Genomic DNA, 23,470 nt, shown 5'->3' on the forward strand with positions numbered 1-23,470 from the left:
TTCCCCTAATTAAAAAAAATAATTCTGCAGTGATATCAGTTAGCTATCAGTGTCAAGTTATTTTAATGTTAGCTCTCAGGGTAATAGAGAATATATAAAAATAGCACTTACATCTAAAATTGACGTCTAATAGCATTTTTAAATACAATGATGTTAGACTAAAGAACATGATATGAGTAGGGCTTCCCTGATGGCTCAGTGATAAAGAATCTGCCTTCAGTGCAGGAGACACAGGAGCATGTGGGTTCGATCCCTGAGTCAGGAAGATCCCCTGGAGAAGGAAATGGGAACCCACGTCAGTATTCTTGCCTGGAGAATCCCATGGACAGAGGAGCCTGACTGGCTACATTCCAAACAGTCAAGTCGAACATGCCTGAGTGACTAAGCATAGTTGTTATATCAAATTACAGCCTAACTTGCTGGGCTTCCATAATAAGTGGAAGGATTATGATTAAATTTATAGCTGTTGGTAGAGTCTGTGGAGGAGAAATTGCCTAACACTCTTGCAGGCACATAATATGTAATATAGGAGCATTGGAAGTACTAGTCTGTGTCCTTTTCCTCCCTTGTCATCTTACTCAGGCTGCTGATCCTTAGTCCTAAACAGTGCAAATGCAACCCATACCTCCTGTACTATGCCAGTTGATTGCTGCCCTCCCACCTCTGGAGGTTTAGGGAAAGAGATCAAAAGGAGAATTAACTCCTTAAGGAACTGTTAAAGATCTCTTGAATTCCTCACATGTTATGGGAAATCTTCATTTGCTATTCCCTTTCCCCCTTTTGAATGCCTCTGCAGTATCAGGACTGCTTTTTGCATTTGTTTATATAGATCAAAGGTTTGGAATGTTCTAGAGCTTACCAGCTTTCTCAGAGCTAAATTTGGGACTCAGCTGGCCAGAAATGGGATTTCTAACCATTTTTCCTTGTCTGTCTGCTTTAAAAAAATTTTCCCCAACATTTACTACAAACCAAGTACTACTCTTAAGTGCTTTTGCATGTGTTCCCTCATTGAATTCTGTCAACAACCCCAGATGATGGATAGTATTCTTATCATCCTTGAGGCTATCTCTGGGTGTAGAGCCTAAATGTGGCTGCTTTGTGACCCCAAATCTGGGCTCAACCAGTGTGCCTCTGCGTTTCCGGTTGGCCGAAAGTGGAATGGAGTATGACAGAAGAGAGAAGTGAAGGGTGGAGAGGAAGTGAGAAAGCTGGGAGGGAGAGCACTTGTTGCATGTATTCAAAACGCAGCATCTTCTTAACCCCTCACCACCACAAAGTTCACGAAGTTCAGATGAGTAGACAAACTTGTTTTTCAGCCAAAGATTATTTTTCTCACTGTTCTTTGAAGTGTTGTCAGGAAGTACTCATTTTGAATCTATATCAAGCCAGTCCTGAATTCCTGCCTGAACACAGTCTGTCCTGCCTCTGTATATTCTTGCCATTGTAACCAGTCAGTACCTAGGGAGAAGCTAAAAGCCTTGTCACAAATGCCTGACGCTTCTTTGGCTAGTACACAAAGAGTAGTCATGACCATCTAATGATTTGAATCCCTGCTTGGTTTCATTATTGTCTATCTGATGAGTTCTGATTTATTTTTCATGAATTGAACATCTTTCTTTTTGTGCTACTGTATCAAACAGTATAACTGTCCACAGTACATTTAGAATCTGAAATGTCTGATACTCCGAAGGCCTTCAGGAGCGTTAAAATATTATGCAAAGGAGCATCCTACTCAGTGGTGCCGGCTTTACTGTAAAAAGGCAAACTTTCTACATTTTGAGGACAGATATTCAGGTATAAATAAACTCTAGCATATGTTTGCTAGGGCGGCTGTAACAAAGTACCACAAACTAGGTGGCTTAAAATAACAGAAATTTATTCTCCCACAGTTCTGGAGGCAGAAGTCTGAAATCAAGGTGTCAGCAGGGCCGTGTTCTCTCTGAAGGCACTAGGAAAAAATCTGTTCCATGCTTAGCTTCTGGTGTAGCAGACAGTCTTTGATGTTCATTGACTGGTGGCTGTGTCACTTTAGTCCCTGCCTTCACTGTCCCATGACTTTTTCCCCATTTGACTGTGTCTCTCTTTTCTTATAAGGAAGCCATATTGGCTTAGAGTCTATCTTAATTCATTGTGACCTCATCGTACCTTGATATCATCTGCAGAGACCCTGTTTCCAAATGCTGTCACATTCATTGGAGCTGGGGGCTAAGGCTTTAATGTATCTTTTTTGTGGGACACGGTTCGACACTTAACAGCCATGGTTTAGTCTTGGAATGTGTACATGAAATTCACAGAAATCCAGTTTTCCTCGTTTCTCTAATTTTGATGTGGTATTAAATGTCTTTTTTTCCCCCCTCTCTTTTGTTTTATAGCGAAAATGGGCTGGACTTTCTATTGGACAAGAAATAGAAGGTAGGTATATTTTTTAGCTATCTGAGGTAGATTCTCTTTACAATTTTCTCATAGAGATCTGTGCAGCTTTCTTTTCATCCATGTTACAGTTAGGTGTATGAGAATGGAAAGTAAGTAGTTAGTTACTCTGTCTACTTGTTATATGTCTGGGTATTCCTGGGAAAGGAACAGCCACATATTCATAGCTCACAGAAAAGGTACAAGGTAAATTTTTGCACAAATTACTTTTAAGAGCACTGTGTAAAAGTGCTGAGACAGAACAGGAGTGGAGGAATTGATTGGAGACTGGATAATTAGCCAGAGAAATCTTTCCAGCACTGGAGTTTTGAGCATGATTATGAAGTAGGAGAAAAGCATGACATGATAGTGACAAGGAACAAAGGCTCTTCAGATGAGAAATAAAACAAAAGGCACTGGGATGGGAGCAAGCAAATTATAGGCATCGCTCATAAGTGTGTTTGGTTGAAAGGTTTTGCCTGAATGGGTTGTATTAAGTGATGAGAGGTGGAGTACGCAGTTAGTGGGCGGCCTGGAAATACATACTGAAATTTTTGGATTTTACACAAACACACTTAAAAGTCTTGAATAAGCCCATCAAAATCCTACCTTTAGAAAAGAGTTCTAATGTCATTGTGGAGTATATAGCAAGGAGTGGGAAGAATACAGGAGTGAAGGACAATTGCTGGGAGGTTATTTGACTTGCCTGGAATTAAGCTGAATAGGACTTTGTGAAATTATGGCTATGGAAAAAATTTTTAAAAGTTGAAATTATGTTAAAGAGGAATAATTGGTATTACATGGTGATTCCATTTTACTGTATACTGAGATGTATTTTCTAATGTCTTTGTTTAAAAAGATAAATCAGGTTTAGGGTAAGGAGAAGAAAGGGTAGCAGTACTTAAGAAAACTGTGGACTTTTAAAATGTGTTATAAAGTCATCATAGTTCATTAGGGAAGGATATGGAAAGCAATTTATGACTTAAGGGAAAAAAAAAAGACTAAGCCACTTGTGGTTTATAAACCAAAGAGCTAAGTGAAAACTGGCATTGTTTCTTAGTCATTGTGGCAAAGTTGGGGAAATGAAGTGTGAAGTGTTTTTTAAGACCTAAAAAAATTCATATTATGGAAAGGTTACAAAAACAATACAGAGATATCTTCTAAAAGATACCATTTGACTCTAATCTATACAATAGTTAATCTTTATATTCTGCCTTCCTCTTTCTCCTCTCATTTTGTAATTAATTGCTTCCTTTTTTTTTCAAGTTTTAAGTCTTTTTTTTTTTTAGTGGAAGAAGCAACTTTTTAAAAGTTGAGATATAATTGACATATTACATTATATTAGTTTCAAGTATGCATGACTGCTAAGTCACTTCAGTCCTGTCCGACTCCATGCAACCCTATGGACTGTAGCCTGCCAGGCTCCTCTGTCCATGGGGATTCTCCAGGCAAGAATACTGGAGTGGGTTGCCCTGCCCCCCTCTAGGGGATCTTCCAGATCCAGGGATCAAACCCTCGTCTCTTGTGTCTCCTGCACTGGCAGTCAGGTTCTTTACCACTAGCACCACCCTGATGCTGGGAAAGATTGAAGGCAGGAGGAGAAGGGGACGACAGAGGATGAGATGGTTGGATGGCATCACCGACTCGATGGACATGAGTTTGAGCAAGCTCTAGGAGTTGGTGAAGGACAGGGAAGCCTGGCGTGCTGCAGTCCATGGGGTTACAAAGAGTCGGACACAACTGAGCGACTGAACTGAACCATCTGACATAATGATTTGATATTTATATACATTGTGAAATGCTTACCACAATAAATCTAGTTAACATCTGTCACAAGATTTTTTTTCTTGTGATAACAACTCGTAAGATCTACTCTATTAGCAACATTCAAGTGTGCGATACAGTATTACTATAGTCACCATGATGTACATGTTGGTTCATTTCTTTCTATGGTATTTATACACTGTGCTGTGCTGTGCTCAGTTGCTTCAGTCGTGTTCAACTCTTTGCGACCTCATGGACTGTAGCCCACCAGGCTCCTCTGCCCATGGGGATTCACTAGGCAAGAATACTGGAGTGGGTTGCCATGCCCTCCTCCAGGATTTACATGCTATTCTTCCACAAATGACCCCATATTTGTTTTAGTCTCAGTTCTACAATAAATCTCTTAAATGATCATGATCAGTCCTTTTGCCAGTTTCTACTTGGTTGGATAAAACCTATCCTCTAGTAGATTCTTCCAGGAAGTATATATGTGTATAGTGTTTCCTAAGTTCTTGGATATTCAAACTTTTTTCTTTTATATCTTTGATGCCTTTAAGGGAAACTTAGTTGGATATAAAATTTTTGGCTTTTCTTTCCTTGAATTTCTTGAAAATACTGTATCACATTGCCTTATTTTGTATCAAACTGTTGAGAAATCTGATGGCAGTCTTATTTTCTTACCTTTATAAATAATTTGATTTTTTTGCCTGGGAGCCCTGAGGGGTTTTCTGTCTTTAAATTCAAATATCCTTATTAGAATATTGCTTGGAATTGGCCATTCTGGGTCAACAACTCAGCTATACATTAATGTGTAGATTTAAATTTTGTCTATTTCCAAAAGATTTTCTTAGGTTTTGGTTTAAAATATTAGTTCTGACTGAATTGTTTTGATTTTCTTCTCCAGGGCTTTAATTATATATGTATTTTAGGCCTTATCTCTCTTACATCTCAGCTGCTTTCTCTCTATTCTTTGTAAATGCTTTATTTTTATTATCTTAGTTGTTTTCTTGTCTTCATTCACTGCCTCTTATTAAATATTAACTTGAATCTATTCTTCCATGGACACTTTGTAATATATTATTCACTTCTGAGTAATTTTGTTTTTCCTCGATTTCTTTCCTGTGTTTGATAAATTCATTGCATTTCTTTTATTAATATTTGTCTGTTTCTGTTCTTAGTTTTTAATCTTCTGACTTTAGGTGTTTTGTTATATGTCTAAGTACTTGTTTGAGGATACTTAATTTAGTTTAAAATGTTATGTATATTTTCTATTTCATAATTGATCTTTTAGAGAAGACAGCTGAAATGCTGCAATACTTTGTTATTTGTTATGTTTTCTTTACAGAAACTTTGTGGAATTATTATTTTTTTTGTTTCATATGATTTTGTAGGCAAAATTATTAGTGCAAGAGCATTCTTTCCTGTTAGTGTAGAGAAGGGCAGTTTCTTTAATAATGGTGAGGTGGGGTAGGTAGAAAGGTTGGTTGGTATAGCTTATTTCTGTTTGGTTTCTGTGTGATCCCTAATTTTCCTCTCTTCCTGTCTTCTTTCCTTTATTGCCATGTCTTGAAGGGCACCACCCTTTCTATTTCTGTCTGATTCTTCCCAGTGATTCTTTGATGTTACTACTTCCAGTTCTACTTACTTTCAGGTCCCTTCTGGGTACCTAGCGTCTTGGATTACCAAGTCCCAAACCTGTGTATAGTGTTTTGGCTTTTGCTATTACACTTTCTCTTTTGAGGGGTGATTTTTGTTTGTATTTTCCCTATGTACTGCTTTCCCTTCTATTTTTCCACAGTGGGAGCTCTGTCTGATCTTGTTACATATTTCTCTATTTTCAAGTAATTTGAGTTTTGTGATATTCTGTGTCTCTTAGTGATGCTGACGGTGTGGACTGTGCGTAGCATTATTTGTTCTCCTTGCGGTTCCCACAGAGTTTTAGGAGGATGTGTGGGAATGTTCAGATTCACATTCAGATCCTCTGGATCCAAGCTTTTGGAGATATTCAAAGATACATTTACTTTAAACTGGTTGAAAGAAAGCAATTACTTAAAGCAGTTGCCTGGAACACATTATGAGCCTAGTCTGTAGTCAAGATGCCTGAGAAGAGAAGTTGGTAAAGTGGAAGGAGAGAGTATCCTCTTTCTCATTTAGGAACTTGGCAACTTACTGTTTGTTTGTTTGTTTTTTCTGAATCAGAAGGAACTTAAATATTGGGATTGTCTTTATTTGGTCTTTTCTTTGTAGAAGTAGGATTAAAGATAACATTTTTCGCCTAGGGGTGAAAATAAAGGAAATTAGATAAGATAACTCGTAGTGAATGTTGGAGAATTAGTGCTTTCTAAACTTGCCTCACAGAAACACCTGGGGAGTTCTGTTTTTTTTTGTTTTTTTTTTAAGGATTCTCAGGCCCCTCCCTTGGGGAGTCTAATTCATGAATCTGTGTTTTTAACAATCACCCTTAAGTAGTTGTTATCAGTCACATTTTTGGGAACATTGACATAAGTGATTCCCTTAACTGTCACCTCCTCACTTGAAAGCATAGCGTGAATTTCAGCTGAGGCAGTGCAGGAGTTCGGCACCAAAGGGAAGTAGGTCAGTGCCTGAAGCCAGGGTTCCCTGTTTGTGGACACTGTCAGAGATAAAAATGAACACTTGTTAAATCTAATGAGAAGACCAATGTGTATGAGGCTTAGGTTTCTAATTTTCTTAAACTTACTTTTCTAAATATGAATGTTCTTAAGTTTTAATGCAGATAAATTCTGTTGTGAAAAAGAAAATTCAAGATGAAATGAAAAAATGTGTTTTGTGGCCTTAAATTGTGTTTAAAGCATTCTCCTGCTACCAGAAATGCTTACCTTGAATGTAAAATCAGTTCTTTAAAAAGGCAAATCAAACAGACCTAATTGGCAGAATTATAAAACTTAAGTGTTCAGATGGGACTAAGGTGGAGTAAGCTTGAGGTAAGGAAGGGTTTGGGGGCCTGATTGTTGTCATGATGTAGCATAAAGGTACAAAGCTTTTTCAGTGTAAGTAGCTGCTGCTGCTGCTAAGTCGCTTCAGTCATGTCAAACTCTGTGCAACCCCATAGATAGCAGTCCACCAGGCTCCTCCATCCTTGGGATTCTCCAGGCAAGAACACTGGAGTGGGTTGCCATTTCCGTCTCCAATGCGTGAAAATGGAAAGTGAAAGTGAAGTTGCTCAGTTGTGTCCGACTCTTAGCGACCCCATGGACTGCAGCCTACCAGGCTCCTCCGCCCATGGGATTTTCCAGGCAAGAAAACGAGTGGGTTGCCATTGTCTTCTCCGAGTGTAAGTAGAGGTGTAGACAAAGAGAGAATAGGAAGTTTGGTATGAAGGGGAGTGTTTATTCAAAGATTCTAAAACAGGAGTTCTGTCTGTAAGCAGAATTTTTTAGTCAGGTCAGTGATTTTAGTTCTCAGACTAAATCTTCTACAAGAATCATTTAGTTTTCTCTCTGGAAGTACCATGTTTTAAGTATTGCAGACTGATGTTCATTCAGTTAACACGTTTTTTTGAACCTGTCTTTGTAATGCCTGTTCAAAGCACTGGCTGTAATTTTTTGTTTATAAATTAATCTTTGATGTTAAATTACTATTGGTCATAAAATAAACATTCTTAACCTTTTGGCCCTTTGCTCCTTGTTGAAACCCTCAGGGCATCTGTCCCTTTGGGGGCTGATGATGGCGCTGACCATGGTGCTGCCTGTGAAACTGTCCATGGTACTGCCGTAGCATTTGAAATTGTAACAACTTAGTCTTTTCTGTTTAGGAACATTGACCTTAAATTAAGATGCATTTGAAAACTATAGTCGGTATTGATGATATTTTAATAACGTATTCAAATTTCTTGGTATAAGAATGGTTCAAACACCTGTACATATCCATGCATATATGTATACACACACATGGTGATGCCATGAAATTGTTTTGGAGTCTTTAATGCACAAAATTGTGTTATACTGTGCAGCCCTTTCTGAATTATACTTTTTTCACTCAATATTATGTTTTAATGGACCATTCATCTTTATTAAATATATATCAGATTTTAATTTTAAGTGCTACACATTATTCTACATTATGACTATGCCACATTTTATTCATCATTTCCTGACTGATAAGCATTTTTAAAATGTTTGACTATTAGAAATAATGCTGCAATGAACCTCCCTGTAACTTTCTTTTTAGACACATGTTTAAGAGTCTTCTGGGGACAGACCCCTGGAAATGAGATTGTTGATCAACTTATTTATTTTCCATTAATAATTCATCCTATAAATATTTCTTATGGAGAAACAACTAAGCTCTCTTATGAAAATCACTCAGAATGTAATCTGTACTTCCTAGGAAGGACACAAAAATAACACAACATGCAGAAGTGGAGGCCAGAGAGTATTCTGAAACTCTCAGCTGAGATTTGAGCTTATATTTGATCTTCAGCAAATTTTCCAACCCTCCATCCTGGCTTTCTTTGTTATTTTGCTTTTGAAAACATATATCAAATATGTGTGTCCCCTTTATGATGGCAGACCAAAATACAAAAATATGATTAATCAAGCAATTTCATTCAAAGGATTTACAAAAAATCCTTGTACGTAACTCAATACTAGACTCAGCTAGTCTGTAAAAAATAAGTTGAGAACAGAAATTGGGCATGAAAGGACCATAAAGGTTTATCTAGCCCAGTCTTATTTTATAGGTGTGACAAATCAAGGCACAGAAAGTTTTTTACATTCGTCCATTTACTAATAGATTGAAACGCAGTTTCCAGAGTCCCTTTGTTTTGCCTCTTTTGTTACTAGTATGGAAAGTACAGGTGTTTTGCTGCTGTTGTTTCATTTAAACAGTTCGTGAATATATTAAGCATCCTGCTAACACCATTGTTTGTTTGCTGTGCTCGGTCATGTCTGACTCTTCGCGACCCCATGGACTGTAGCCCACCAGGCTTCTCTGTCCTTGAAATTTCCCAGGCAAAAATGCTGGAGTGAGTTGCCATTTTCTCCTCCTTGGGATTTTCTCAGCCTAGGGATTGAACCCACATCTCTGGCATCTTCTGCATTAGCAGGCAGATTCTTTACCACTGAGTCACCTGGGAAGCCCACAGACGCTGTTAATACAAAAATGAGCTAAAGGTCTGGTCTTTGTCCTGTTATGCATGTAGAACTTACTGAGGTTCCCTGAAATCATAGGTGCTCAGTAAATATTTCTGTAGTATTAAAAAAAGAAATGTCAAAGTCTTGAGTTGCTCTGGAGGAAACCCCTCTAGGAAACATTTTTTTCTCAAAGGTTTTTTTGGTTTTGTTTTGGTTTTTGTTTTGGTCCTACACTATTAATTTGCTAAAGCAAGAGTCCACACACCTCTGACCTTAGCTCTTTCTTGTGTCAAGCAAAAGTCTTGTTTGGAAACAGCATGGTATGCCATCTCCACCAGGATTTCCCATTCTGTCACTTCATCCTCTGCCTAATGAGAAGGAGGAAGAAGGGGACAGCTGTAATTTCCCCAGAACAGTCAGGTGAGGGGTAAAAGTACAGGAGATTGCTGTTTAGTATGTTCCAATTAAGTCAGGGGGAAGAACATCTCTAGTGGTTATTATTGTGTTTAAAAAATATTGGTGCCTTATGTATTCCTCCAATGAACGTCATGAAAAATCCCTCTTTGGTCACGTTCTAACTCATTTATGTGAAACTTTTAGTTACTTGAAGCACAGCAAGGATTTGGTGTCTCTGTGATTAAAAAAAAATGCTCCTTTGTTTCCTCCCTAGTGTCCTTATATACCTTTGACAAAGCCAAGCAGTGTATTGGCACGATGACCATCGAGATTGATTTCCTGCAGAAAAAAAGTATCGACTCCAACCCGTATGATACTGACAAGATGGCCGCAGAATTTATTCAGCAGTTCAACAACCAGGCATTCTCAGTGGGTCAACAGGTAGTTTTAAACTTTCTTTCATTTAGAGACATTCTAATCTCTGTACTTGTCCAAAATTAATTGTTTTTTAAAAGCTGAGAGGAGCTTTGCATATGAATAGCTATATCTAAGGTGAGTGATAAAAAGTGAGGGAAATATATTTGCTGAACCTCTAGCAGACTGTTTAGAAAAATTATAAATTAGGTTACAGTGTCATGTATAAGGACAGAAGCTTTTCTTTCTGTAAATTTGGGAACACTGTAGACATGTATTTCAAATTTCTTTTCTTGTCATGGGACATTTGGGGATGTCTTTCTGTTTTCCTGATGTATTTCTGTAGAAAAGTAATTCTTAACTTTTTTGGTTATGAGCTTCTTTGAGAATCTTAAGAAAATTACATGTAACTATATATTCAGTTTTTTATGGAGCTTTTGAAGCCCAGATTTTCTCTTCTTAAAAATAATATTGCTTATAAAGAAGATGAGGGTCATATATACAATGGAATATTACTGAGCCATAAAAAAGTGAAATAATGCCATTTGTAGCAACAATGATGAACCTGGAGATTATCATATTGACTGAGTGAAGTGAATCAGATAGAGAAAAACATATCCTGTGATGTCACTCTTATGTGGAATTTAATTTTAAAAAAGAAGGGAACTTATATATAAAACAGAAAAGACTTACAGCTATTGAAAACAAACTTGCAGTTACCTAAAGGGAAACATTGGGGGAAGGATAAATCAGAAGCTTGGGGTGGACACACACACCCACACCCACACACACACCCCCCCCCCCCCCACACACACACACACCGCCCCCCCCCCACAATGTTTAAAATAGATAACCAACACAGACCTACTGTATAGCACAGGGAACTGTACCCAATATTTTGTAATAATCAATATGAGAAAAGAATCTAAAATAAAATGAATATGTGTATAATTGAATCACTTGGTGTACACCTGAAGCTAACGCAACAGGGTAAGTCAACTATAGTCCAATAGAATAAAAGAAAAAAGTGACCCTGTTTATTATTGCTCCCTTCTTTGGACTTCAGTTAGTACATTGTTTGGTCTCCTAAGAAGAAATTCTGTGTGCTTTTGTTTATTTTTTTTTTACCTAAAAAAATGTGTGAGTTCATAAATTATTATTTGTTTTTCTACATAAATAATCTCTGCTCTTTTGCCCTTACCATTCCATTTGTCTCTTTTTCTGTGACTTTTCTGAATCATTAACTCCTTCCTCCTCCCATAGCTCCACAGCAGCTGTTCTCAAACTGTGGCCTTGAGGCCGTTTCAGGGGGTTTGTGAGGTCAAATCTAATACCAAAACATTTTTTAAAAAGGGTGTTATGTGCCCATTTCATCTTATTCTCTCACAAGTGGAGTTGTGCATAGTTACACTGCCTGCTGAGGCAAACATGAATGCTGAATGGTCTTCCATTAAGCAAGAAATTAGAGATTTGCAGAAATGTCACAGTGCCACTCTTCTCACTTATGTTTTATACCTTGGGAAATTGAAATATTTTAAAATAAATTATAACTATGTTATTTATGTTAATATATAATATACTTAATTATTGTTTTTTTTAATTAATAAATTTTCTTGTTCTAATTTCTAATACAGTGAATATCAACAGATTATTACAATCCATATAAACAAAATTTGGGGGTTTAGGAATATAAAAGGATTCTGAGCCCAAAAAGTTTGAAAATTCCAGCTTTATAGTGTTCTGATCTCTCATGAGTTACATAGACTGTCCTTGTGTCTCTCCTGTGGGAAGGCCTGTAAAATGGAAGAAATGGCAGAAGGAGGGACCTGTGGAAATGAGTGGAGTGTATTACCTGGAAAGACGAGACTCTTAAGGATTTGGTTAACCCATATATCGTAATATCAAACTTTCACAATTGAAAACTTGAGTTACTGATAGACAGGAAAAGGACACAGAACACATATTATTGTTTTTAAGAGTACTGGAATTGGAATGAACCTCAGAGGTTATCTTGTCTAACCTCCTCATTTTGCACATGAGGAATTTTATTTAGGTCCAAAGACGACCTGTGAGCTGCCCTGTGTAGCTGAGACAAGAACCTTCTAGTCAGTTGATCCATTCATTAGCAAATACTTATTGAACACCTAGTACAAGTTCAGTAACTACTATTTAAGGCCCTGTAAATCTTTGGTGAATCAGACAGACACAGTTCCTACCTTTGTAGAGTTTCCTTTCTAGTTGGAAAAGACAGAAAATAAGAAAGAAACGCCATGTACTGTTAATGTCAGTCAAATGGGATGATGCACTAGAGATCCGCTGGGCTGCTCCTTGGAATTAGATGGATTGAGGCGGCTCCCCAGGGTGATAGGTAGCTGACAGTTTGTTGATTTACCTGCCCGTTGCTTTTTGGGCTTCACCATAGTCCTTCTGGATTCCTACACTTTCTGATAGTTGTGCTCAAATTGCCTAACTAAAACTTCATTGTTTTTACCTTCTCTTTTAGCTTTTGTATTTTAATAGAAAATGCCTTGGTATTTGTAATAATTTAAAACCCAGTGACATGCAAACGTCTACAAACCCACGAAAGAAAATCCTCCATAATACAGAGAAGAAATAAATATCTTAAATCATTCTTCTTAGTATTTATTCCCATTCTTGGTAGTTAGTAGTGGCAGGATGGACAGTCAGCCTTGTTTATTGTATTTTTGTTGTACCCCGGAACCTCAATGAGGGCCTAGCTTGTAGAAGGCACTTAATAAATATTTGGCGAGTGAACGAGCATTCAGAAGCTGTGTCTGCACTCGCATGGGAGGCACTTAGTGTTGATTGTAGAAAAGCATGATGTGGAGGCACACAACCCAGGCTTGCATCCCGGCACTGCCATTTGCTGTTACTCTAGGCCCCATTTAACTCCTCTCTGAATCTCAGCATCCTTACTGGTAAAGTAGGACTGATTTTTTGCAAGAGAGTTACTGAGTATTACAGAACATCCTGTAATGTTTGTTTGGCACACAGCAGACACTCAGTAAATGTTAGTTCCTTTGTTATGTGGGTAGTTTGCCTTGTGGAGAAGAGTGATATACAAGAGAAAGCTGCTTGCCTGCGTTTGAAAAACATTGGCGATTATGTGAAAATCAAACCATTATATCATGCAGTGATTTTTTTTCCCCCGTCTTTTCTACATAGCTTGTATTTAGCTTCAATGAAAAGCTTTTTGGCTTACTGGTCAAAGACATTGAAGCCATGGATCCTAGTATCCTCAAGGGAGAGCCTGCAACTGGTAAAAGACAGAAGGTATGCTTTATTTCTGATAATCTGTATGATGTGCCTTGTACAAATTAATACAATTTTCCTAGCCATTCTCTCCCTCAGTGATTTCTTTTATATTCTGTACTCTTCTAAGATAGTAGGGAAAATTTGCCTTTAAAGCCAGCATAGTTATTAAAATACAGTATAAAACAGACTCATGTGAAGATCTAATAGTAATTTGAAATAGCTGATAGTTTGAAAAATTTGCTTTGCTCATGGAGACTTCATTTCTCTTTTGTTTTTCACCTTGCTTTGAGAAGTCCAGAAATCTGCTGTAAGACTAACTACTAATTATTGTCTTTCTTTATAGATTGAAATAGGGCTGGTTGTTGGAAACAGTCAGGTTGCATTTGAAAAAGCAGAAAATTCATCACTCAATCTTATTGGTAAGATTTACAATTTTTAGAAGATTCTGAGGGACCATCTGTTAATAATGGGCTTCCCTGGTGGCTCAGACAGTAAAGAACCTGCAATGCAGGAGACCTGGATTCGATCCCTGGGTGGGGAAGATCCCCTGGAGGAGGGCCTGACAACCCACTCTAGCATTCTTACCTGGAGAATCCCCGTGGACAGAGGAGCCTGGTGGGCTACAGTCCTTGGGGTCACAGAGAGTCAGACACGACTGAGCGACTAAGCACAGCACATCTGTTAACAATACGTGACTCAACTACAGTGATTAAACAGGGAGGGAGAACAGAGACACTTGCCTTGAAAAGGCCAATCACAGAATCATGGAGTATTTCCTATCTTTCGGATGTACTGATGTAGAAAAAATTTAAAACCTTCACTAAATCAGTTTTGTCCAATAGAAATATAATGTATGTCATTTTAAATTTCCTAGTAACCTCACTAAAAAAATAAAGGAAAAGATAGATAAAAATTAATTTTTAAACTTTTAATAAATATGTGCAGGCTGACAGAAGATTCATGAAAGATATTTCAGAAAGTTCCTGTATACACTTAACCAGCTTCCTGTGATGGTACCTCTTAAGTAACCATAGTACACTTTTCCAAAACTAGATTAACATGTTTCCATTGCTGCTAACTGTTTTAGAGACTTTATTTGGATTTTGTCAGTTTTTTCATCATGTCCTTTTTCTGTTCCAGGATCTAACTCGGAATTCCACGTTGCATTTAGTGGTTTAGTCTCCATAGTCTTCTCCAGTGTCTGACAGTTCCTCAGACTTTCATTGTCTTTTCATGACCATGAGAGCTGGTCATGTATTTTGTAGAATGTCCCTCAGCTGGATGTGTGTTATATGTGATACTAGCATTATTTCCATTAGTGACTGAGTTAAACGATCAGTGTACAGGTAAAGAAAGTCTTTCCAGCACATTCATAGTTCAGTCCTACTCTTGTACGTTAACCCCACTTTTATTATATTAAAATAATGCGGATTGGGCTCTAAAAATAGTAAGTCATCAGCATAATGATGCCATTAACTGTATTTACCTGTGTTGGTGTCTATCCCAGTACAAGGTAGAGGATTTTCAGTGGTTACACACTTATATCCAAAGTCATTTAAATTTGAATGCGTGTCCTTTTCTCGAGAGCCATAAATTATCATTCCTCTTTTATTGTTTTTCAACTGTAAAATATTTATTTCATGAAATATGAATAAGCGCTCAAAAACAGCTCACTCTAAAATTTAAAATATTTGATTATATCTTCATAATGTTTTATAGTTTGTTCTTTTTGCTTAACATATTTCAAGCATCTTAATAAATATACTTCTACAATATTGTTTCTAAATGACTAATATATTGTTTTATGGCTTCCCTGGTGCTAAAGCGTCCACCTACCAAGTAGGAGACTAAGGTTCGATCATAATTAGGATATATCATAATCTCCTGTTGTTGATCCAATATGTTTCTGGAGTGATTTCTTTGTATATTATATGGTATATTATTCCAAGAGAGTTGCATGACTTTTGTACAATGGAGGTAATTTCTAAGTGTGATGAATAGTTTTCCCCCACCATTGGAAAGTAAAATTGTACAATTTCGCCACAAGAGGGCAGTAGAGTTTAAGAAAAGTATTTTTGGTTACTTCGTAAAGGAAGTGTTAAGTCCACAAAACTAACCATACGGTTAGCATCTAGGGTAAACTTTTTCTAATGTGACCTGTTATTCCCTAATTAAAAGAAAACTATAGTACTTTCTTTTTTTTGTTTATGTGGGCTGTACTAAGGCACTTTTATTCTTTGTGTTTGAGAGAGTTAATGTGGTTCTCTTGAGTTTCTTTAGGGGGCACTATGACATTTAAGTTAGATAATTTTCTTCTTTGTGAAAGAATTTGAAAACATGAATTTTGAAATCATCCAAGACTTTAGGATAATTTTAGATTATTGTGCAAATGAAGAAAAAGCAAATAAGACATTAAACTTCATACATCTTTTCAGGCTGAAGAGTTAAATTCCTGATTATATACTTAATTTAGATAAGTATATGTATTTTTAAATATTGCTTTAGGAGCCTTGAGGGACTGCTAGATTTCAGTTGCATGTCTGGCAACTAGTGTTTTCTTCATCAGATATGCACATGGTGTTTCTTCTAATCAACCAAGTTAGTTAACGTGGTTAGGAGTTAGAGGTCAATAAGACCAAGCTTCATGGATTGACTACACCATGAGTGACCCTAAATGGGGACCAGACAAACTAGCGAATATAACAAAACTCATCCTTCTTAAAAAATCAGCTAAGAAGGTGTTTTCATGTTTGATAGCTTTTCTTTATTCACTGAGGATGCCCAGGGAGTTCTGACTGTTTTTTTACGCTTAATGATGAAGTTCTTCTCTCACATTTGATTATCTTTGTTTGAAATAGGCAAAGCGAAAACCAAGGAAAATCGCCAGTCCATCATCAATCCTGACTGGAACTTTGAGAAAATGGGAATAGGAGGTCTGGACAAGGAGTTTTCAGATATTTTTCGACGAGCATTTGCTTCCAGAGTATTTCCTCCAGAGATTGTGGAACAGATGGGTGAGTTTTAAAAAGAAAAATTGGATAAAATCTTGTATTGTTTTTAAAAAATGGATGTGATAAAATCTGTTTTCAGTAATGTTTTGAAATTATTTTTCAGTCCTGACAAACTGTTTCTGTTTTCTTCCTCTTTTAAAAAAGCTTAAAAAAACTTTTAAAGTTTTAGGACTTTTAAAACTACATTTTAATTTTATGGGAAAATCATAATAATTGTGGTTGCTTGATTTAATTTATTTATCCAAGTATGTTTCTCTATAGGACATATTTAGAAATTTCATTATATTTATGAATTTTTAACAGGGCCTATTTAGAAATGTCATCTGACTCTAAAGATTCACGAAAGGTCAGATTTACTGTGCCGAATAGTCATTATCTATTAGACTATGGATACTGTTCTAATATTAGCTGTTGCTTTTTTTAAAAATTGTATTACCCAGTTAATACATCTTCATACCTGGTAAATGGATACTTGGCATGTTTTAAATTTATGCAAAAGGACAAATGCAGAATATACATAGGAATTTCCACATTGCATACAAAGAAATGCACTAGTCATTTATCACTTCTTTCTTGAAGGTTTATTTAATTTATCTATGTGTGAAATGCTTTATTTGCCCTGGTGGAAATGCTGTCATGACTGTTTTCGTATGTATATCATACGTTGGATTGGAATGTTAGCTACAGAATATCTGAAGAAGGAATTTATACCATAACAGCTTCTGGCAGACTATTCGTGTTAAAAACTGTATCCAAAAAAACTGAAGGAATACAAATATATTACTCCCTTCACCTCCATCACTCTTTATCTTTAAATTGCTACTAGGAGATAAAAGTATATTCATCATGGTGGGGCTGAGAACTACTTTCTAGGCACTAAGTGCTCGGTTCTCTCAGCCTCCTGTTGTTGGTAGCCGTTTGGCCTAGTCGCTCACTCTGATAAGTTACACACAGCACACACCTGTTCACTGGCTAAAGGTCAAGCTTGAAATTGGATTAAGAGAAAATGACAGAGACCCTCATCACCTGAGTTTTATACACCTTGAAATGGCAATAAGATACTTTTTTTTATCTGAAAGACACAAAGGCCAAGTCCATAAAAAAACAGAATTTTAATTTGGAAAATAGTTAAAAATGTGATAGTTCACTACCTTGGTAAGGTGTATTTTGAGGCACAATAAATCCATAAAACTTTAAAGACATGGAAATATTAAGTATGTTTGAGATATAAGATTCCAAATGTTCTAAGTTATTCTTGTGCAATATCTTTTTACATATTTTCAAGCCCGAGCCCCATACAGAGAGTATGATGATTGTGTCTTTGAACATGTAAACTCCCCCTGGTGGCTCAGCGGTAAAGAATCTGCCTGCCATGCAGGAGACGTGGGTTTGGTTCCTGGGTTGGGAAGATCCCCGGAGAAAGGAATGGCAACCCACTCCAGTATTCATGCCTGGGAAAGTCCATGGACAGAGAATCCTGGAGGGCTACAGTACATGGGGTCACAAGAGGCAATACAACTTAGCGAGTAAACCACCATCCCTCTACAGCCAACAAGTAGAAAAACAGCTGCTTCTATAAGTTATATCTTTTAACTATATTAAAATACTTTCTCAAGGTTTAAAAGCTTACGAGCATTCAGATACTAGTTTCCTGTTTGTGCATTGTCCAAGCCTTGCTCATTAGGGCCTCTCTCTGAGGTTGAGAGAACAACCTATAAAGAAGTAAACCCGTTTCTGTTGGTTTGTGACTCTGTCAGCTCTTGAAGAGTTTGAAATTAAAACAGATTTGGAATTTCTGAGTGACTTTAATCTGTTTCTGCAGTCCATACTGAAATTAGTTGAGTTGTACAGTATGCTTTTTGTTGTTAACGTGCTTTTTGACCAAGGACCTTGAATTTCAGGTTTGTTTGTTAGTACTACTACCCATTACATTTTTTATGGATTTATTTTTCTAATATTTCTATTGGTTTACTTAGGCATAAATGAGTTCTTTTTAAAAGCAATACTTCTTTATCTTTATGGCTTTTTGTTATCAAGAAGCATGTGTTGTCAATTTGACTTAAAAGAATAAATTGGGGTGGGAGGGAGGCTGAAAAGGGAGGGGATATATGCATATATATAGCTAATTTGCATTGTTATATAGCAGAAACTAACAACATTGTAAAACAGTTATGTTCCATTTTAAAAATAAATTTAAAAACCGGGTAGGGGGAAGGCAGTAAGTCTTAAGGTACCTTGGCTTTTGAGCTGAACTGAAAGACATTTTTTTTTCTTTTTTCTGAATGAAGACTCTCAGTGTCCTTATGCTACTTCTTTAATGGTGAAATGGCTGAGAAAGAATTCTCTTGCTGTGCGTGTATCATTCCTTATCTTCCTATAGAAGCTTCTTTTCTCATTTGAATTTTGGAGAAATTACGTAGAAAAATTTCATTGCCTTCTGAGTACAATGTGGTTAGAAAGTTCTCATTAGGCTTTGATAAAGGCATATAGAAAGTACAAATTGCTACATTTAATTTAACATTACATGCATCTTGTTAATGTATATCCTGTGTTCTTTTACCCTGCCAAGTGGGAACAAAATTTGCTGATTTTTTTTTCCTTCATTCTTTGTTAATGAAATAGTCAACCTGCATGGGATCTCACTGGACATGGATATGATTGGTTAAATCAATTCAAATGAAAAAAAAAAATAAGGATTAGAAAAGAACAATTAATGTAGGTTATGAGACTGTTTTATTTAAACAGGGAACATTTTTATTTTGGCTTGAGACCAAATCATTGTCTTTACCATGGAGTCTAGAGTTACGTCTACTTTGTAAACAGGAATCTTAACTAAATGGATCTTCTTGCCTATATATCAAGGTTTCAAGTTCACAAAGTGATGAATTTAGAATTCTCTTCTGTCATTGTGTTTATAAGACTGATAATTATGCTTCTTGGTAATATAGTTCTTTCTTCTTGCCTGTAAAACTTCATGTTGCTTTTCAAAATTGCATATATAGTTTGATACATACAGAATTTTGCTGATGAGATACAAAGAGACTAAAGAATTAACCAGAGGCCCACAATTACGCAGGAAAAAATAGGGATCAGATAATGTAATAGACATGAAATAAGGGTCCCAGAGTTTCCCATAGGTTAGTTTTTCTCTTGAAACACTTGCAAGTATGTAATATACACCTTCCTGTTTTTGTTATAGTATTTTAAGAGATAATCTTTTAAAATTTTTATTCATTCATTTTTCGCTATGCTGAATCTGCATGGGCTTTTCTCTTGAAGTGAGTGGGGCTGCTCTCAGGTTGCGGGGCGTGGGCTTCTCATTGCAGTGGCTTCTCTGTTGCTGAGCGCGGGCTCTGGGGTGTATAGGCTTCACTAGTTGCAGCTCCTGGGCTCTAGAGTGCAGGCTTCATAGTTGTGGCACATGGGCTTAGTTGTTTCAAGGCACGTGGGATCTTCCCAGATCAGGGATCCAATTCATGTCTCCTGCATTTGCAGGTGGATTCTCTACTGGTGAACCACCAGGAAAGCCCCTGTTAAAAAAATTTTTTTTATATATAGAATTAAAGTCAAGGAAGGTCTTTAAGGGGAAAAGAGGTCACATACAACCAGCCCCACAGAGAGTGGAAGAAAGCTCATATGTAGAATTAGGAAAAGGAGTTACTTTGGGGGAATGCACTTTGGCTTCTGTTGTTCTTTTCTGCATCATTGTAACTATTTACTTTTTCCTTGTCTGGAGCAGTTGGACTCACCCCAAAACCCACATGGGGCTGCTCTTCCTTAAAAGCACATGAAAGCATTAGCAAGGAAAACTAGACCTAAAGTTTGCACTTAGTGGGTACCCAACAGCCTCTTAGTTAGGATGTCCTCCAGCGCCTACAGTGATATCCGTTTAGTTAGGAAAGACCTTAAATCCTTACTCTGTGGGATAATAGAAGTACCTTTTGGGTCCCAGATAGAAACCTTGGCATCAAAAACCAGCCTCGTTAAGTAAGGGTGAATAAACGCCTCAGCCCTTGCGTACACTGAGGTGTCAGAGGAATGCCCTTGTGCTCCTGTTCAGCCCTTCACCACGCTTACTGCCTGGTGTGCAGTTGTGTGGATAGTGCTCTGGACAAAGGATCACCTCCATTCTCATTATAGCTCTTTGGTTGGAAAAGATAGTTTGTACAAAGAAACTTCCTTTTTTGGCATCCCTGGCAGTTACCTCTATACCATAAATGTCAGAGCAAAAACAACAATTTTTTTTTTTTCAAAGAACAGTGAAATAATTGTTAAAGAATTACTGTCTCTTAATATAATTTTAGGACTAAGTTCACATGCATCAAGCAAAGTGGCTTTGGCAGAAGTTATCTGTTTCAGAGCTGGAAGAAAGAGTGTAGTGACTTAAAGGCCTCAAGCCTCATCCTGTCCTTGGGTGGACCTATACCTTGTAATTGGGCTTCCCAAGTGGCTCAGTGGTAAAAGAAATCCGCCTGTCAATGCAGGAGACCGTTGAGACACAGGGTGGATCCCTGGGTCGGGAAGAGCCCCTTGAATAGAAAATGGCAACCCACTCCACTATTCTTGCCTGGAAAATCCCATGGACAGAGGAGCCTGGTGGACTACAGTCCATGTGCTCGCAGAGTTGGACACAACTGAGAGCCAGCACTATACTTTGTGATAGAAATGCAGGCCACCCCGTGGGGGGTACAGCCAATAGTTAGCATCTTGTGCCCCCTTTCTTTGAAACTGACACTGTGTTCTTTCTTGTCCCCCTTTCTCTGCCTCCATCTCTAAACCTATTTTCAATCTGTATTTTTAAAGTCTCTCTTGAAATTCTAGAGGAAAGCAACTCGTTTCTGATATTACCAGTGAAACTGCAGTTACTCTACCAAGTCAGTTGCCGAGAAGATAAGGAGCCTTTCAATCACATGCAGACATCTTTCACATGCTAAAAACAGTGCAAATAAAATACGGAGGAAGAAAGGGCGCTGAGGTTTTGTCCATGCCATATTTGGGAGAGAGGGAGTTTTTGCTAAGATTAACATAAACACTGACACTCTTAAAATGCATTTTCACACCCCCACACATGAGGAGAGATTGCAATTTAAATGGGGGTTAAGACATCTTGCCGAACTCTAGGGCTCTGTAAAAGGAACCCTAAGGCTAAAGAGCTTATCTGAAATTTGAAAAAAAACAAAAAAAAAATGAAGCTTTCTGACATTCATCTTTTTTCCTTGTATTAGTCATAACTTGCTTTTCAGCTATATTTTAGGTTTTGAATGCCAACCTGACATCTGTTCAAGTCTGCCTGTAATTTATTAGGAAAGGAAAAGAAAGCAATTGCTCACTAGTTAGAGATGCAAAACTCACCCCTTCTGCTTTTCCACTGAGTACTTATAGATGATACTTGAATATGAAGAATGTGATAATTTACTAATTCTAACTTCAGGTTGGGGAATTTATCTTATTTTTTTAATTAGAAGAAGAAAATGGCCTTATGACTGTGTGATTTTCAGAAACTGTAGAGCAGGATATAAAGATAAAACAGACACCCTGAGAAATATTATGGGTGCCTTTTTATATGCTGAAAATTTTAACCTAAAATTAAATTTTCATTGGTTTTAATTTTTTAAGTTAAACTTATTTATGTTTGAATATAAATGTTATAGTTATGCTTTTATCTCAGAGTCAAATTATATGTAAATTCAGTTGGCATTTTTAATTTATAAATAGACTTTTAGAATGATTTCTTTCTTTGAGGAAGGCAGAACTATCTATAGAATCACCACTGGATTTTATTTGCTGGCAACTACAATTGAGTTACTTACAAATCAACAGTTGTGTCATTGTGAAGTTGAAGTCTGAAGTTTTTACCTAAATGTCCGCCAGTGAGGAAATGATTAAATAAATTAGGCTGCATCCTTCCCAACCTACTGTGGAATACAGTGAAACAAATCTTAAAATGATATAGCTCTAAACATACAGATACGTTTTAATAATTAAACATACTAAAGTAAATGCTGTTAGAAAAGTCAATATGAACTCACATTAAATTGAAAAAAAAACTTGCCTGCTTCCATGAAAGGGAAATAAGGATGGGACATAAAGAGAGACTTTGTTCCTTCACTCTGTGTACCTCTTCTCTGAATGTTTAACTGTGATATTTCTGCTTGTATAATTAAAAAACAAAAAGACAACCATATAGGCTCTGTCTGTCTCATGGCAGCTCCCCTGACGGCACATCAAGGGAGCTGGGGGACAAGGATGTCCCTCTCCCTGGTGAAGTTTCTGTGGAGAAGGAGAGCTCAGAGACAGGCCTGGATCCCAAGAGCTACGATGGCAGCCCCTTGCTAAGCATAGGCAGACACACCTGTCCTTTTCTCCTGAAAGATAAAAACAGTTTCTTGATGTGTAACAGACCACTTCCTCCAGTTAATTTCTGCATTGTAGAATGGATATACTTTTTGTATTATGGAATGGGTGCAAGTAGCTTGTATTCCCTCCCAACCGTGAGAACATTTGCACCCGAGACTTTAGAGACTTTAAGCAGCTGTGGAAGCATGAGAGAGGAAGGAGTGGGAGAAGGGATTGGGGGAGAGCAGAGTGTCTGCCATGTGAGCAACCATGCTTGAATCCCTTTGGTCTTAAAAACCTTTCCACTCAGGAACCTAATTCATGTGACTCCTAAAGTAAAATGGTTGGTTTTTTTTTTTTTTTTTCAATTTTCCTTCTGTATTCAGGTGGTAATGGTGATGTTAGCTGTTAATTATATAGGGCCAGGCACTGCTCTAAATGCTTTACATCTATTAATTTATTTAACCCTCACAACAACGTTATGGGGTACATACTGTATTGTCCTCATTTAATGGAAAAGGTAAGTGAGTCTCTAAAGGTTGAGTAACTGGTCCAAGACATATAGCTAGTAAGTGGTAGATTTGAACTCAGTCTGGCCTTCCTCAGCAATCAATGCAAAGAAATAGAGGAAAACAAAAGAATGGAAGAGACTAGAGATCTCTTCAAGAAAATTAGAGATACCAAGGGGACATTTCATGCAAAGATGGGCACGATAAAGGACAGAAATGGTATGGACCTAACAGAAGCAGA

The 23,470-nt window shown here is 37.2% G+C and overlaps 1 protein-coding gene across 5 annotated transcripts in view; it reads left to right on the top strand.

Annotated features, from left to right (window-relative positions):
* The window catches only part of NSF (N-ethylmaleimide sensitive factor, vesicle fusing ATPase), a 150,319-nt gene that overhangs the window by 20,939 nt on the left and 105,910 nt on the right, over positions 1 to 23,470 (top strand). For all 5 annotated transcript variants that reach the window (XM_086357213.1, XM_086357209.1, XM_086357212.1 and 2 more), the window contains exons 4-8: positions 2,373 to 2,412; positions 9,958 to 10,124; positions 13,284 to 13,391; positions 13,717 to 13,792; positions 16,232 to 16,387. Coding sequence is in view for 3 of the 5 variants with exons in the window: in XM_086357209.1 (XP_086213335.1) it covers positions 2,373 to 2,412; positions 9,958 to 10,124; positions 13,284 to 13,391; positions 13,717 to 13,792; positions 16,232 to 16,387 (547 nt within the window). In the remaining 2 variants the exon portion in view is untranslated. The remainder of the gene's footprint in view (positions 1 to 2,372; positions 2,413 to 9,957; positions 10,125 to 13,283; positions 13,392 to 13,716; positions 13,793 to 16,231; positions 16,388 to 23,470) is intronic.

This window comes from Bos grunniens, chromosome 19 (genome assembly GCF_055505025.1).
Source record: "Bos grunniens cultivar Pamir isolate PY7600 chromosome 19, Bosgru_T2T1.0, whole genome shotgun sequence".
Taxonomy (NCBI): domain Eukaryota; kingdom Metazoa; phylum Chordata; class Mammalia; order Artiodactyla; family Bovidae; genus Bos; species Bos grunniens.